Source organism: Leuciscus leuciscus (genome assembly GCF_965113295.1).
Source record: "Leuciscus leuciscus genome assembly, chromosome: 22".
Lineage (NCBI taxonomy): Eukaryota > Metazoa > Chordata > Actinopteri > Cypriniformes > Leuciscidae > Leuciscus > Leuciscus leuciscus.
In genome coordinates, this window is record NC_138746.1 from 32789077 (window position 1) to 32806367 (window position 17291).

The 17291-nt window shown below is 36.7% G+C and overlaps 1 protein-coding gene and 1 long non-coding RNA gene across 2 annotated transcripts in view; both read left to right on the forward strand.

The window, feature by feature from the left end:
• The window catches only part of eml4 (EMAP like 4), a 70688-nt gene that overhangs the window by 21080 nt on the left and 32317 nt on the right, over nt 1-17291 (forward strand). The window contains 7 exon segments of the mRNA XM_082154675.1: nt 1435-1567; nt 3490-3672; nt 7309-7449; nt 14411-14436; nt 15031-15063; nt 16469-16592; nt 17033-17180. Coding sequence (XP_082010801.1) covers nt 1435-1567; nt 3490-3672; nt 7309-7449; nt 14411-14436; nt 15031-15063; nt 16469-16592; nt 17033-17180 — 788 coding nt within the window.
• Nucleotides 7458-13965, forward strand: LOC309487129. Its single transcript, XR_014201770.1, has 2 exons — nt 7458-8471; nt 13215-13965. It is a non-coding gene; the product is annotated as an uncharacterized lncRNA (long non-coding RNA).

Sequence of the window (17291 nt, forward strand, 5' to 3'; positions counted from 1 at the left end):
GCATTTATTTAATTAAAATACAGTAAAAACCATGAAATAGTATTACATTTTAAAATAGCTTTTTTTCTATTGTAATTTATTTAAATATATAATCTATTCCTGTGATCAAAGCTGAATTTTCAGCATCATTACTCCAGTCTTCAGTGTCACATGATCCTTCACAAATCATTATAATATGATTATCTGATGCTCAAGAAACAATTCTGATTATTATCAATGTTGAAAACAATTGCGCTGCTTATTGTGATACTTTTTTTTTTTTTATGAATAGAAAGTTCAAATGAACAGCATTTATTTGAAATAGTATTCACTATCATTTTTGTTCAAGTTAATGCATACTTGCTGAATAAAACTATTAATTTCTTACTGACCCCAAAATTTTAAATCCAGTTGTGCATTTTAAAAAGTTTACATACACCTTGCAGAATCTGAAACATTTTAATTATTTGAACAAAATAAGAGGGATCAAACAAACTTAGTTTTTATTTAGTACTGTCCTGAATAAGATATTTTGCATAGAAGGCGCTTACATATAGTCCACAAGACACAAAAATAGCTCCCGTTCAAATGTTTACACACCCTTGATTCTTAATACTGTGTGTCGTTCCCTGGATGATCCACGGCTGATTTCGTGTTTTGTGATGGTTGTTCTTGAGTCCCTGGTTTGTCCTGAGCAGTTAAACTGAACACTGTTCTTCAGGTCCTACAAATTCTTCAGTTTTCTAGCGTTTTTGCATATTTGAACCCTTTCCAGCAGTGACTGTATGATTTTGAAATACATGCACACACAAAAAAAGCTTGAGCCACACTTATTATATGACTGTCATTGCATTAGATAACAAACTTTTGCTATCATGTTGTTTTCTTGAATCATCAGTGGTAGACTAGTAAATCAGAGCACTAATCCAGTTAAGTTGTCTGGATGCTGCCCTATTTAAGCCAGTCTTGTCCTCTCTTTACTGTCTATCCTGTCTCTCCGTCTTCCCTGACCATTGATCAGGTTTAATTTCATTAGTTCAAGCTTGCAAAAGTCATAGAAATGAATAGAATCTTAAATCACAGAAGTGTCTGGAAATGTCTATAGTGAATGTAAATCAAAAAAAAAAAAAGTATGTTCAGCTTTATAAAAAAAAAATCATAATTTCTATAAATTAATCATTGCAACTCTTTACATTAAGGTCTTTACATTAAGGTGTTTGTTTGTGTTAGTTTACAGTGCATTAACTGATGTGAACAATGGGAAGCTTATTGTAAAGTGCTACCATTAATATAAAATAAAAAAAAAGCTTATCCAACTGGACAATTCATGGATATTAAAAGTCAAAAGGTGTGGGAAGGTCTACAGTAAAGTAAATGGTCTATGTTCCCTAGATTTCAGCCATTGTTTTGAGGTATAATTGGGACTAAGAGTGTGTTGTGTTGTGTGTCCTGCAGGTCAGACCGCGCTGCGTGAGGCTTATTCAATGTCCTGCATCGCCAACGGCAGTTCCAGCGGCCGCAAATCTCACAGAGATACTTCCACAGTGTCTATAGCCAAGAAAGAGACACTCTCCTCCGCTGCCAAGAGGTAACGCACACACACCCATAACTGAAACATGACAATGATCTGGAAGCCTCCTCTACACGTTCTGGATGTCTCCCTTCACAGACCCGCTTCAGCTCATGACTCTGTCCACTGATGAGCTGATGATTTGAACCAGGTGTGTGGTTAGTAGATTAGGGAGATAATCAAAATGAGTAGAAGTGGCGAACCTCCAGGATGGGTTTGGGAAACACTGAGCTACGTCTACACTAATCCGTGTACATTTGAAAACGCATCTTTTTCTCTATGTTTTGACCTTGCGTCCTCACTGACACGGTGAAAACTGAGCTTTTTAAAGATGCTCTCCTAAGTGGATACATTTGAAAACACTGTTTTTTGTGTTGTAGTGCTGACTGTGAAAACTCATATTGTACTGATAGATACAGGGATTGACATAAACACCCGCAAACCCGCCAAATGCGTGTGTATTTCAGCCGTGGTGTGTAACGCAGTCACTCATACTGTACTAGCCACTTTGGCGGGTTTAATTATATATGTAATTTATACATTTTTGAATTGTAGTCTTTTATAAAGGCATCTAAGTGCAATGTAGTGTTGTCAAAAATATAGATTTTTCAATACATATCGATACTAAAATATCTAAAACGCTTCCAATACTCATTTTCCGCAGAATAGATACACGATACCAGCTGCACTTTCTCACACAAACCCGCCTTGCCTCACTCACTCGTTTTATTTGCCCCAGATGAATATTGTTGGTGTAACAGGGCTTGAATTTCGCCGTGGGATTGCATGTACAATTTTACTCATTCCTGCAGATTTTGCGTGCACATAAAGCAAAAAAAAAAAAAGTTCACCGCTTATTGCACTTGAACAGCCAAATACACACAAAATAATGTCAAAATGCCGGTCTTGGTGAGTTTTCACGTAAACACAGTCAGTTATGTTTTAAGTGAATGTAAACAGTTGAGAAAGAAAATGCTTGTGTAACAGTATAATAGATCCCTGCGTCAGGTCTTAAAGTGACAGCAGCCTGATATACCTGCTGCCAAATTATGAGATAATATTAAAAATATCTATATGGCTGTTTTTTCCCCATGGTATCGATGCCAAAATTGTTGCCAACTAAAATGCTGAGTGGCTAGTAACTTTGGAAAACCAGTAGCCACAGTGACTGGTGAGAAAAAGAGTTAATGTCAAGCCCTGGATAGATATCTGACTGTGTTTAAATGTTCTATGCTTTGTATATGTGCCTGCTATGTGTTATTGACTTTCACAGTGTTGCTAAAGATAAATGTTCCTTTGTACAATCTTTATATTACATTCCTGCAAAGATGACAGAAATATACTCAAAACTGCTGTTCTGCGTCAAAATATGAGAGCAATTGCGTTTTTGATGATTGAGCTTGACCTGAACACAGCAGTAAGCGCTGAGATATTTTGCTAATAAAATGATCGTGCCAGAAGAATAGTGTGAGAATTTTTTCTGGTCTCTCTGTATAATCTCAGTGAGCGTTTAATGTGTTTTTTACGCATGCACATTATGGTGATTTGTAGCGTTTTCCGACGTTTCAGTGTGGACGAGACATTTTAGCTTGAAAATGCTTGAAACGCTAGGGAACGTTTAGAAATGAAAATGCCATTTTCAAACTTATCCGGATGAATGTAGACATAGCCTTAAAAGTAAACACATTAAAATTAGGCCTACCGGTATGCAGTCTTCTCTTGTGGGAAAATGGTGAGTCAATGTTGTCGACTCAACTTGCACTGTTCAAATGTTTGTCCGAACAGAAGCTCTGTTTAATTTGTGATACTCTTTCAGCCTGCAGAAATATATTCATCTGAATGTCTGTGAGTGTGTGATCTCAGTGTTGAGCCGCTCGGCTCTCCTCATCTTGTCATGTGTATCAGAACTTCCTTTGTTTACCTGCATGTTATTTTCACAGTGGTGGAGAGCGGAAAAAAGACAAGCCTCTGATGGAGGGGATCAAGGAGAAAGAGGAGCCGCCCCAGACTAATGATAAACCCCCCTCAGCGCCCAGCACCCCTTCCAGCAACCCCCCCTCCCCTCATCCCCCACAGCCCCAAAGACAAGCCTCGGAGAACAAGGGCTCGACCCCGGCCAAAAGGTTCCTCCCATCAGCCGTGCGATTTCTGGCAGTGTTCGAATGGCGTTTGGCAATCTGCTTGCAGTGGTTTCGCAACCTATTGACGTAAAACCAAGGGGCAGGGCTGACATGCTTCCTCAATCAATATCAAGATCAATAGAGAGCAACACTGACTCCTTTTTTATCTGCCTATGTTCCGGAAGTATTTTCCCCATTCCTTTTCTCCATAGGGATTTCGAAAAACGTATTAACTATAAGTTCTAAGCCTTGGGCCAAACCAATCATCTCCAAGATAAATCACAACATTAAAATATTTGATTTGAAGAAGAAGAAACGAACTACTTGTCCCGTAAAGCATTGCGAATGTTACAATTAAAATAGGATTAATAAAACAATTAATAATTAAGTAACATAAGTATAAAAACAATATAAAAAATATATAAATGTATACACTATCATTCAAAAGTTTGGAATGCTTTTGAAAGAAGTCTCTTTTCACCAAGACTGCATTTATTTAATCAAAAATGCAATAAAAACAGTAATATTGTGAAATATTTTTACAAATATGTATATATTTTTACAAATTATTTCAAATAAGCTCTGTTCTTTTAATAAAAATAAAATAGATACATAAATTTAATGCATCTTTGCTGAATGAAAGTATTAATTTATTTTTCAAAAATCTTATTGACTCCAAACTTTTGAATGCTAGTGTATGTATATATCAAATATTCATATATGTGCAAATATTTAAGTTATTTGTTAGTGCAGGGAGACCAATTCACTTCCATTAATCGCAAACATTCATGATTTTTTTTTTAAAGTCACATTTAAATCACACTGACGATCACTTGGTCTCCGAGCTCAATGTAGAAAGGTTTGTACGCTCTCAGAAAAAAATATTTTATGGAAAAAAGAATGGGATTTGTATTTCCAGAACATGGTACACATTGCTGTTCGACTGAAGGAGCCATGCATAAAAACACTCAGACTTGAACTTTAATCAGTACAGTTCCAGGCCCTGAAATTGATTATATCTAAACAAAATGTCCATTTGTATTCCATCTTGTTTTTCCCATCATTTTTCAGTACTTGTCCTTCATTCTATGCTAAATGTCCTGCTAGTCTCAGGCCGGCAGTGTAGGTCAAAATGTGTCTGTTACGCTCTGGGTCACTCAGAGTGATCCACCCAGAAATGGAAAGTAATGGAAAGCAGATGTGACGTCCCTTCAGTGCTCAGACCCTTAGTTCTTGCTTAGTAATCCACGGAGTAATCAGGCTAACACATTAGCCCAGCAATGCTTCAACACCGTTCTAGTCTGTACTTAATAACGCAAGAACCCGCCTGCTGAGTTATTCACTTCGACTCTGCAAGCTGTCCCATCCAATTACCTAAAGAGAAGTGGAAAACCAATTAGCCATCTCCTTAATGTCATTTCAAGGCCTGATCCCATGCTTCCTAGACGACGCAACAAGAAAATGATCAGCCAGGGTCTGGCCACAGTCACATTAGAAAAATCCTTTGCAAACCATGAAGATTTTACTCAGACTAACAAAGTCTAGCATCAGAGAGTGTTGAGGTTAGCGCAATGTGTTTTAGAAATGTGTCCGAGATTTTTTCTTTTTTTTTCTTAGAAATGTAGATTTCTATATCAATATTGCAAGATATGCATTTTCTGTATTTAGGCTTAGAAATAGGAAAAGTGCAGTAAATGCAGGTGGACTGCTAACCTAGATGATTTGCGTGGGGTTTCTGCTTATAAGGAAAAAACTAGCATAAACATTCATGCTACACTAAAATGGTTTCTGTTAGCACTAATTTGATGCGGTATTACTTAGTAGACCTTAGTAGTACTTAGTAGAGCTAGTAGACCAAATCTTGATGTAGACCAAGTCTTGTTTAGCTAGTACCATGGTATTACATGGTAAAACATGGTCATTTTATTGGCAGATGGTATTGTTGCATTCAAACAACTTTTATCACACATATATTAGGGATTGACATCATTAAACCTATATGCCTCACAAGTGTCCCCATATGTAGAGCTCAAGACAGTTTTTCACATGGAAGTGTGTCCGCTCTGCCCCAGAATACCATCCGTTCCTTTCCCTCCTCTCTTACTCTTACTTCGGTGAGGTTAGAGGTTCTGTGCTACAGCTCTGACCGATTTAATTGCCTTAAGCCCAAAGTATTCTTGAGTTTTAACACCAACTTTCAGCGTATGCGTACATAGCCTTTCAAAGGATATTCCATTGGATAGCTTGCACAAACTCAGAAAGTAAATTTTTTGCCCAGTGTCTGCGCTATTTCTCTCCAGAAGTTACATCCGATAAAATCTTTGTTGTCGCGTAAACTAGAGCTGCATCTATTTCTTAACTCCCTCACACAAGCGCTCGTCAATGTGGCTCTTGAGGAGTGTGTTGTTGTTTTTAACTAGTGCATAAAAAGTTCAAGGCACATGTGCATACAGATTGCATGCAGATAGAAAAAAAATACTATCCTGATGATGAAATTCCCAATGCGCACAAACACACACTGGCGTGCGCTCAGAAAACTCTGTATACTTTGGGCTTTAATGTTTGTGTGTACCTCTGTGAGTTTCTGGATCACTTATAACAAACCTTCTCCCCTGAGCTACATATTCACCACTACACTCTTAAAAGTAAAAGTTATTTATTGGCATATATGGTTCCATGAAGAACTTTTAACATCTGTGGAGCCTCCATTCCACAAAAGGTTCTTTAGATTATTAAAATGTTCTTCACACTAAAATGGTTCTTTTAAGAGCTGTTCACTAAAGAGATCTTTGGAGAACCTAAACTTGTTCATCTATGGCTTCACTGTGGAAATGCCCTTTTGTAAGCTTTATTTTTAAGAGTTTAAGGTGAGGGAGATGTGGCGTACTGGCTAAATTGCTGGTAACCAGAAGGTTGCTGGTTCAGGCTCCATGATTATCCATCTTTAATGAATTCATTTTTGGCCTTTAGTTTGCATAAATTTCAGAATCTCCAAACATGTTTGACGCTCTACTTGCTTTTCTGTCAATCCCACAATCCCCCACACGAGCCTCCTGTTCAGAAGGGATGGTCCAGAAAACAAGTTTGCTAACGTTTTCTTCTTGCATACAGCTTCGCCTGAGGAAAACGCTCCTCTACTTTCCCTTTCTAAATCTCTGATGTTTTTCCTTCTCTACCTTCCTTTAGCTTGGCTGTGTGGCGCCTTTTCCCCCAAACAATGTCATGCAACTTACCACAGGACTGGGTTTCAAGTTTTCAGCTCCCCAGTGTGTACTAACCGTCGAGTGGATTATGCTTTGGCATATGCATGATCTTTTACCTGAGGGATGCATCTTTGACTTTCAAGGGGCGTTGCTTGACTTCTGCCTTCCAGTTTGAAATTAACCAAATTGGAGGAGTGGGTATTTGTGTTTGGAGGATCTGGATAGAGGTAGCATCTCTAAAATTGTCAGAACAAACCTGTGACCCGTTTTTGGTGTAGATCTATCTAGATGTTTTATTAGCTTCATTACCTCCAAGCTCAGAATACCTCTCGTCTAAATATTTAACTTCTCCCCTGGACTTGCTTTTCAGCTTCTCTGCTATCACTTCCTTTTCCAATGAAATACGTTTTTCTTGTGTAATTTCCTTCTCCGGCAGGGGTAGCAGTGCAAAGCGTGGTGGAGGAATGGAGCGTTCTCAGAGTAGCACATGGGACAGTGGAGAGGAGAACAGGAATAAGCTGGTGAAAGCAGCCTCAACATCCAAACTGCTGTCCAAAGTGGTGAAGAATGCAGAGAAGTAAGTGTTAGCTTCCTTTCGTCCCCTTAATAAGATTAATGCTGTTGATTTATTTATTGTAGATAGTATTTTATCTTTAAATGATGCTTTTTAAGTCATTTTTCTTGATAACTGTTCCAAGAAAAAAAACATCCCAGAAGCTCCAGAGATTTCCAGTGAATTGTAATGCAATCGTTCAGGAAGTTACACCGATACTCAATGCATCCAATGTTTTATTTATTTTGGCTAATATGCTTTCAGCTACCAAAGTTTAGTTTAGTACTTGCTGTTCAATTCATTTTATCTTAGTTTGAATTCATTCCACTCATTCCATTCATTCATTCATCCAATTTCAGCACATAACATGCAAAAAAGTCCACAGATTCCATCTGGGCCTAGTCATGTGTTATTGAAAATAATCCAGATAATCTAATTGACCCGTGGCACTTGCTTCTTGCTTGAAAATTCTGAAGAGAAATTCTTCATGAACCCTCATTTTGTTCTTTTTTTCCATCAAAAGTTATGCAGAATCTCTGATGTGCTCTTTTTCAACCAGCAAAATTGAAAAGGGATGGACACCGTCACGTTCCGAACACTAACATAAAACTATACCACTTGTGTGCTATATTTCAAGTCTTCTGACAGTGATGGGCGAAATTTGTGCGGCTATTCACAGATAATCTTCTCCTCCGCCATAACATATAACTTATGTTGCATTTATAGTGCTTTTATGTAATTTTGGTAACATTTTACAATAAGGTTCTATAATTTAACATTAGTTATTGGCATTAACAATTAAAAACATGTTTTTATACTTATAAATCTTAGTTAGTGTTAATTTCAATATTTACTAATAATTCATTTCAAGTTGAATCTATTAACGTTATTTCATGAACAAAACAAACATGAACTAACAAGGAATAGTTGTATTTGTATTAACTAATGTTAACAAAGATTAAGAAATACTGTAACAAATGTATTGCTCATTTTAATATTAGTTAATGAATTATACTACGGGGCTGTTAAATGCTTGAATCTGATTGGTTGACGAACGTTCTAAGGTGTGCAATAATTTTCAGGGCAACGCACGGCTCAAGTACAGATGGTGGACAACCAGAATGAGACTTTTACCGCCGCCGTTCCAGCGGCGGCAAAATTGGGATGTGTATTTGCTGCCTTTTACCGCTGAGTGGCGCTGTAATCACAGACTTTGAAAAGTGTCAGTTTATTCTCTTTATGACGTAATCTGCCGCGGCAGTAATCTGAGCTGAGGTCACAGATAAATTCAAGATAAATATTGTGGTTAAACGAATCAAATTCATTCAATTTAAACAAAGTAGACACACGTTAACATTGCGTGCCCAGTTTTTCTATAATTTAGAAAGGCTATGTCAATAGGTTACTTGTCATTTACTTCGTGTTATTTTAATGTGTTTGTAGATTTATTAACTGAAACATAACAGTGAAATAAATTAAAATAATTTACCGTAAAATTAAAACATTTTCAGGACTTGCAGTTACTAACCGATGTTAGTCGATGTTAACAAAGCATTCTTTGTTATATTCAGAATTAAATAGGCTTAGCCTACATGTTGTTATGATTATCAATTGAATTCTTTAATAAATAATCAACCACAATGCCTATTACTGCCGCAGCAAAAATAAACCAGTCGAATTTCAAAGTCGTTCAAGTGACAGGGCAAAACAGCAGCAACTGCGGCATTTTAAAAGGTAAGTTTCCTATCTGTTTATTTAAAAAAAAAAAAAAAAAAAAAAAAAACATGGCGCAAGATCTTAAAAAAAAAAAAAAAAAGTTTTTTCATTATTTGAACAAAAATGAGACTGATTGAATATGTAAAAATATAAACAAACAAAGCAGAGAATAAAACAGACTTTTAGGGAACGATAGCTCAGATGATAGCTCAGTCTATCGTCTGGTAGCTCAGACGATAGCTATTCTATCTGTATTCTATCTGGTAGCTCAGACGATAGCTCTGTGGTCAATGCATTAACAATAGCCTCTCGGAGCTTCAAACGATCTGAGATCGAATCTCAGTGTAGCCGACAGTGTTTATGTTTTTCCGTTCTTGATGCTTAAATATGCATCTGTTTATTAAAGTCAATCATCTTGTTTAATTATCAATTGTACATTACAACATAAATTTGCTACATTCCAGTTGAGCCGCTGCATTAAGCTCGTCTTTAATCTGCTAAATAATTTTTTTTGTGTGTGTGAATCATTCACGAGATTGAGATGACTGTGACAGTTATACCCGGCCATAGCAACGGAAGACATTTTTCAAAACAGATCGAACAAATCAGAAAAATACTTTCAATACAGTATTGCTTTCAATTAAAAAATAAACAATGAAAATGTAAAAGAAAAAGAAAATTAATTAAGTTTGAAAACCCATCGCACATTTCAAAGTATGAATAAAGTGTCGGGACAGTTTATTTATTTAAACAGGGTTGCATCGATAGTTTATTCCCTTTGTGATGCAAAATAAGAAACACAGACTCTTATTCTTGCAACATTTTACATTTCTATTGTCAAAGAAATTGCAGCTCAATTAAAACGGTACAAAACGAAAAAAGTTCAAAGCAACATAAATTAAGAACCGGCGTTTTTCTTTGCCTCTCTCGCGCTGGATATTTTTTTAGTAAGTTTGGTCTCCCTCACTGCGCGCGGCGGGTCTTTCTCGAAATGAAGCATTTCAGCGTAAAAAAACAACATACAGCTGATAATACTGTATATGTCGCTGTGTGTCATCCACACAAATCACGGAAGAAAAAACTGTAACAAATAGCTTTTGTTCCTTCAAAGATACAACATGCCTTGCTGAATTCACCTTACAATAAAACGAGGTGGGTCGCGAATTAAAGAGCTCTGTATCTGCTAAATTGAAATTGTGTGTAGAAAACCTTTAAATATAATCAATAAAACTACAATATATAATTTAATAAGATATAGGGCCTACTGTACGTAGGCTATGGACTTTTGGAGATTTTGAGATTAATCCTTAAAATAATTTTGCCTTTGCCTGCTCATCAGGCTCAGGCTGGCTCCGACACTCTCCATATGAAAGACGGAACATTAACACCTCTGTCCTGCACCCCCACGATAAAGCAACTATTGCCTTCTCCAAACCCCCCACAGGCTAGCTGAGTTTGCAAAACAAAACAAAGAGTTTGCCACTCGTCGTGGTGTGCCAAAACACTTAATTATTAACCTCAATATTTCATTCAAAACAATCTCAAAACGCTTTGTGACATTTTGAAAAGCCGTGGATGCATTACTGCCACTGGAACCATGAACGCAACAGAATACTGGTTCTGATTTTATTGTTTGTCGTTTAAACGTCATGTCATATATATATATATATATATATGTTTTAGAACTAGACAAATCTCTCTGCATCAACAATAGACTATAAAATGCATTATAAAAATATCAGTAGTCCAAGTTAGTTCGGGATTCGAACCCGTGTCATCTAAATGATCATAACGTAAGTTCAACCACTCGGCCACGATTCACTCGTTGCGACATGGCCTAACGTTCCAGTATGTGTTCGCTCACACGAGCGAGAAGCGCTCTTCATTCAAATGAACGCGCCGCCGCGTTTGTCGAACACTAATTCAACATGCCAGAATAAAACCTGGCTTTATGCATAGCGCCACTCGTCGTGGTGTGCCAAAAAATGTACAATAATTTAGTTTAATTTATTTCAGTGTTAATGTTTGAGTTAAAAAAATCCTCTACAAATTAAATTAACAGAAAGTCGGCTATAAGAGTCCTTTATAGGCTACGTAAAAAAGCAAAGGGCTTACAGTCTTAACATTTAGGCTACTTTGCTTAAATTCGATACATTTATTTTCAGTAGGGCCTAATCAATTTGTAGGGATGTAATTTCAGTATGCTTTACCAACGCTATGTATTCAATTAAAGTTCCAAGAGGTCTGGTCTCTATATTTCCTTCCCAGCTGACACTAATATGCAAGTGCACAGCAAAAATCACAACTTGTGCTGCGAACGCAAGTTATTTAAGGTGTCTCAACTGTACAGTCTACCCTACAGTGTGAATTCGTTACAAGGTTTCATTTAGCCTAATTAAATTAATGTGCAGCAATTTGTACAAATAGAGTCTATAGGCCTACTATACTGTTGTAGCCATTAAATAATCTCATTTAGTATCATATTTGTTAAAATATTATAATGTTATTTTTTTCCATCTATGTTGAATATGAAAAGTGAACAGCACGAGTAAGATAGGATGCATTATATCGAGAGATGGATATGGAGTGGGTCAGACATGATTTTGACCACTTCATTAAGTTTTGTTTAGTAGAAAACCTTTCTTTAAAGTGAATTTCGTTTTCTATAAATTGTATCTTAATTTTAATAAATTTTTCATCAACCAATTGCTGGATTTAATAAGTAAGAGAAGCAAATATAACAGACACTAATCATGGAGGCGCCCGCGCGGTCACTTGCGTTGCACGTCAGCTGGAGCGCATCTCATCCTCCTAACTTAACGAAACTCAGCGTATGCCTCACACAGACATGAGAAATACATCAAATACACAAAGCTTGAAATGTCTTCAAACGAAATAATTCAAAACGAAAAGAAAAAGGCTACTCTCTGATTATGTCTTTATGTGCATTTCTCTCTAAGTGCGTTCACTACAAATATGGCGATCGTCAACTTCATCTTTGCAGTCGACACTGTCAGAAAACACTAGTTTATTGATAAAAATCAATGCACGCATCACCGGATTTACAAATACACATCTTGCTTGTTGCACGCACACATATTATGTCGAAAAAAACGAAATATTATGTTGAAATAACATTATTATTAATAATACATCTTTTAGAATATTTGATTAAATGCTGATTGTTGCGATTGTTCAATTTAATAAAATTAAAACTTTAAATGTGATAATTAAAATAATTGAAAATTAAATATTTAGTGGCCAAGTTTTGCTAATTTATTATATAGGCTATTATATGCCTATTGCCTATATTAAGTAGGTCATATTAAGGCATATATTACGTTTTTTTAGCTGTTATGAGAAAAATAAATCTAACGAAATCTAAAATCTAAATCTAAAAAAATAATTCTAACGCCAATTCAACATGCCAGAATAAAACCTGATTTTTGAACAATGCGTAACGCCACTCGGCCTGGTGTGCCAAAACACTACATTTTAAACTTCAATGTTTAATTCAAAACAATCTCAAAACGCGTTGTGACATTTTTTTAAAGCAGTAGCCTAGCCTATATACATTAAGGGCATTGAAACTAGGATCTTAACTAAAACGCGTTCCACGTAATCTCTCAAAAATTATGCCACACTACTCCATTTTTTTTTTTTTTAAGGACTGCTTTTGAAATCACTATAAATTACTATGCAATTGTATCGCTCACGAGAGCTCTTCATTTATCTAATTCCTCAATAGAATAGTAAAAATATTCAGCGTCATTGCTCCTAATATCGTCTCTATTTTTAACTTTTGATTCAATTTTTTCAGTTCTAAAATTGATTCTATCTTTGGTTCTATTCTGTTGTAGCCTAATAGGCCTATTTATATATATGAAAAATATGCCTATTAGGCTTAGGGTTTTATATTTAACCCACTTACATTTTAAAATACGGCAATTGCTGCTGTTTTGCACAATGTCCCTTTGCGCCACCTGGCGGTCATTTCGGGAACGACTTTGAAATGCGGCTGGTTTATTTTTGCCGCGGTGATTTCGCCGCGGCAGCTGGCGCGGCGGTAATAGGCATTCTGGTTGTCCACCATCTGTAGTTCCAGGCAAGTCTTGACCGCATTACAGTTCCATACCACTCCGCCAAATGATTTCAGTTATTTCAAAAGGTCCCAACAGACGACAACAGCAAAATAACCAAATTCCCATGTTCTTTTTTGCCACAAAATTGGTTTAGTATGTACAGAAAGTTCATACTCTTTCTTCCGCTCTCTCTCCCACTCAAACACTTACAGTACGGACACACACTCGCAAAGAAGAGTGCAGAGACGGCTCTGCATGAGTGGTGTTTACGACAGTAACGTTAAATACAAGTGCGACTCTAGGGGTCGCTGTTTGAGAAAAATGGAAACTGCATAGTGTGCCTTTAAAAGCTACATGACTCTTCTCACTAGCGAGGTAATAACGGTTCTGTTCTTGAAGCAGATAAACTTAGTTTCACTAATAGTAGAGATGCTGCTGCTGAACACTGTTGAGAGACACAGACTCAGGTGATTCACACACGCTTAATCTCTCTCTCTCTCTCTCTCTCTCTCTCTCTCTCTCTCTCTCTCTCTCTCTCTCTCTCTCTCTCTCTCTCTCTCTCTCTCTCTCTCTTTCTCTTTCTCTCTCTTTCTCTTTCTCTCTCATATAACTACATTAATAACTGCATTAGTCCGCTATCATTGGCTCAAGTCTCCGTTACTAGCTCTAAAATTATGTTCTGGAATTAGCAACGGAGGCTTGGGATGAGATGCTTAAGAAATTAATCCCACACACAAGAGCGTTTTAAGGACAAAAACCTGACAAATTTCTTGAAATACAACATCTGAACAATGTAAGCGTAATAATTGGCTCCGGTCAGTAGAATAATTAGACAATAATGCCTCCGCTTCATGTCATGACAGCATTACCACCTCGGGTGTGCATTATTTTCTGATAATTGATAAATGGACTGTTGTCAATGATTCCTTACTTAACTGATGGGACTTTGTTTGGACCTTGATGACATTCATTTCCATTCGCTGTCATTGTATGGAAAGGAGAATGTTGGATATTCTGCTTAAATCCTCTTTTTGTCATCATCATGACAGTGAGCAAATGATGACAATATAAATGAATTTTTATTTTGGATGTAACACATGCCTTTAACACATTCCTAGAGTTGAACAAACATGCCATTTTTGTCTTGCGTTAACAATATTTTTATTTTATTCCCATTTCCTCTTCAGACACAGAGATCCAGTCATCAGCCAAGGTAAAGTCTCATTTTGCCTTTTATGTGATCTATTATGTTTCAACTTATTTTTTTCCTAATGTGTTCCTCTCATTTCCCGTATCACAGTGGTGCAGGCAAAACTGGTGCCCTGTGCAAGGTTTCAGACCTTTCGTGCACATTAAAACAAATCAAATTCTTACGTACATGTCATTTGCACAGTAACATCTGTAAAAACCGTTTCATAAGTGTAAATGAAAGCTAGCATGATGCCACTGATAGCTCTTAGTATTTGGCATTGCTCCAGGGCAAGATTAGCAGTGACACTGAAAAATACTCGAGGCTCATGCCAGTGGTCGTGGGCGAAGTGTGCCCCGGAACGACCTTATCCCGAGGCTGGATTTAGCCCTGGGCCGAGAACAGTACAGGTGTGAGCGCCACCTCCATCTCTCAAGACATTTTAATCTTGGCAAAGACGTGCACAAACTGCATTCCTTTTTGACTTGTGGTTTCTCATTTGTTGTTCTAGTTCTTTCTAATGATCACACCCATCTTAAAAACCTTTGACATGTTCCTTGTCTATCATTCTTTCTGTGTTTGTTGTTTGAGAGATTATTATTTCTGTTCCATACCCAGCTAAAATGTCAACCCGTGAAAAAAACAGTCAAGGTAAGGCCTTCCTCTCTCCAGGGCCGAAAGCCGCCGAAAGCTCCCGTACACGCTTCAGGCTGGACTATAAGCGTTTCTGCCACTAATCCCACTTTAATTCTCTTAACATGTTGATCGATCTGAAAGATCAATGCTCAGTCACTTCTCAGTCACTGTCTCTCTGCTGCTTTTGTTCCTCAAAATCTTAAATAAAATGTCTGGAGGAATGGATAGTAAGTGGATTTCCTCCCAGGATAAACGACGAACACACATCTCATGTCTTCTCACAATTCAGTTGGTCTAAATAGGTGACTTAGAGATTCACCACCAGTAACTCATTAGCAGAGGAATGTGTTTTTCTGAAGTAATGATGCCAGAACAGCTTTACGGCTGAATCTCACCAAACCGCTCAAGAACACATCTAGCCCATATTTCACCACAAAATCAAAGAAATTAAAAAGTACATTTTGTACAAAGAAAATTACATTCATTATAATGATCCATTGTAACATTGTTTGTATGACAACTGCGCACATTTTTACCATAATGCAAAAAAATCATATAATATATAAAAAAAAAGATATATTTTGAAGAATGTTGGTAACCAAAAAACAAAACAAAAACACAAAGACATGTTCTTTCTGTTATGTTCCACATTAGACTTGGAACAACATGAGGCTGAGTAAATGATCACGGAAATATTATTTGTGGGCGAACTGTCCGCTTAACGATATCAAGTCATTTATGACAGTAAATCTTATGACAGTTTATGACGGTAAAGAATATACTGGTGATTTATTTTTTAAAAGTTCTCTGTGGTCAGATGTCTTGTTCTGTGTTAAATACTTTATATAATTACATGATGATGTAACAACAGCACAAAATGATTCTGGAGACTAGAGAAAACATCATGATTTTTTTCATATACTCACTCTGTCCATTTTTTCATATTTCTGCTTGAAACTTTCTTTTCTTTATTAAATCACAGTATAACTTGGGCATTCTCATTGCTCTGGCCCTTCTGCACGCGCTCGAGGCTTCAATTTTGATTTGCTTGTTTTTTTGTTTTTTTATGAGTTAAACGCATGAGCTTTACTAACTCCATCAAAGAGCTTCACTTAGAAACGAATATGTAAAAACTGTTAACCTGTTAAGTTACTAGGAGCAATGTTAGAAGGTAACATATATGCTGTGAGTATGTTATATTAAAATGACTAAAATTAACTAGCAAACTGCACTGGCAAATTTCAACTTTTTTCAAAGTCCAATCTCCAGATGCATGTACTTCACACAAACAAACACAAGTTTTGTTTGAGATGCGTTTCATATAATAGCTGCTAATTTTAATAATCATTCATTCTTAATAAAAAAGAAAATTCTAGTATTTTGTCTTAGAATATCTTTTCTTCATCAAATCTCTTCACAGAGGGAGACTACATCAAAATGTTCATGCGAGGACGACCTATCACAATGTTTATCCCATCGGACGTGGAGAACTACGACGAGGTGCGCACCGAACTTCCCCCAGAGAGACTGAAACTGGAGTGGGTGTATCCTTTCTAGCATCAGTTGCACTCCGCACATGGTAGTATTTCTGCATTTGCACTTTAAGCAGATCAAGCTTAGTTTATTTATAGAACGAGTTTACATTTCATTAACAATGGCCATTTAAAATGCTTTACATTGGCAAAATAATGACATAAAATTCCAGTTTGAAAGCATATACATAATATGTAAGAAAATAATTTGTAAATTTAGCTTTAAAATTGATTAAATCTTATAGTATAATATTTACTACGGTTGTCAAATAATGAAAAATGTACTTAAACATTTTAAGTTGATTCACTGTACTAAGAAAATCCCCCAAATGAATTAAATTCACCGACAGATGTGTAAAGCATTGAACTGATATGGCAAAAAGTGCCTTCAGAAGTTATTGTATAGTTTGTTTTTGGTGTTTAGTTGTGCTCTCCTTGACTCGGACGGATAGATATGGATACAGGGGTCGTGACTGCCGTGCAAACGTGTACTTGCTGCCCACCGGGGAGATCGTGTATTTCATCGCCTCGGTGGTCGTGCTCTTCAACTACGAGGAGAGGACACAGCGCCACTACTTAGGACACACGGACTGTGTCAAATGGTGAGACAGAGGAAAACACGTATGGTGTGACTGAGGACGTGCAGTTATCTGATGATCTTGCAGGACATTGCCAACTCTCACTGAATATTTCTTTGAAAGATGCTGGTGA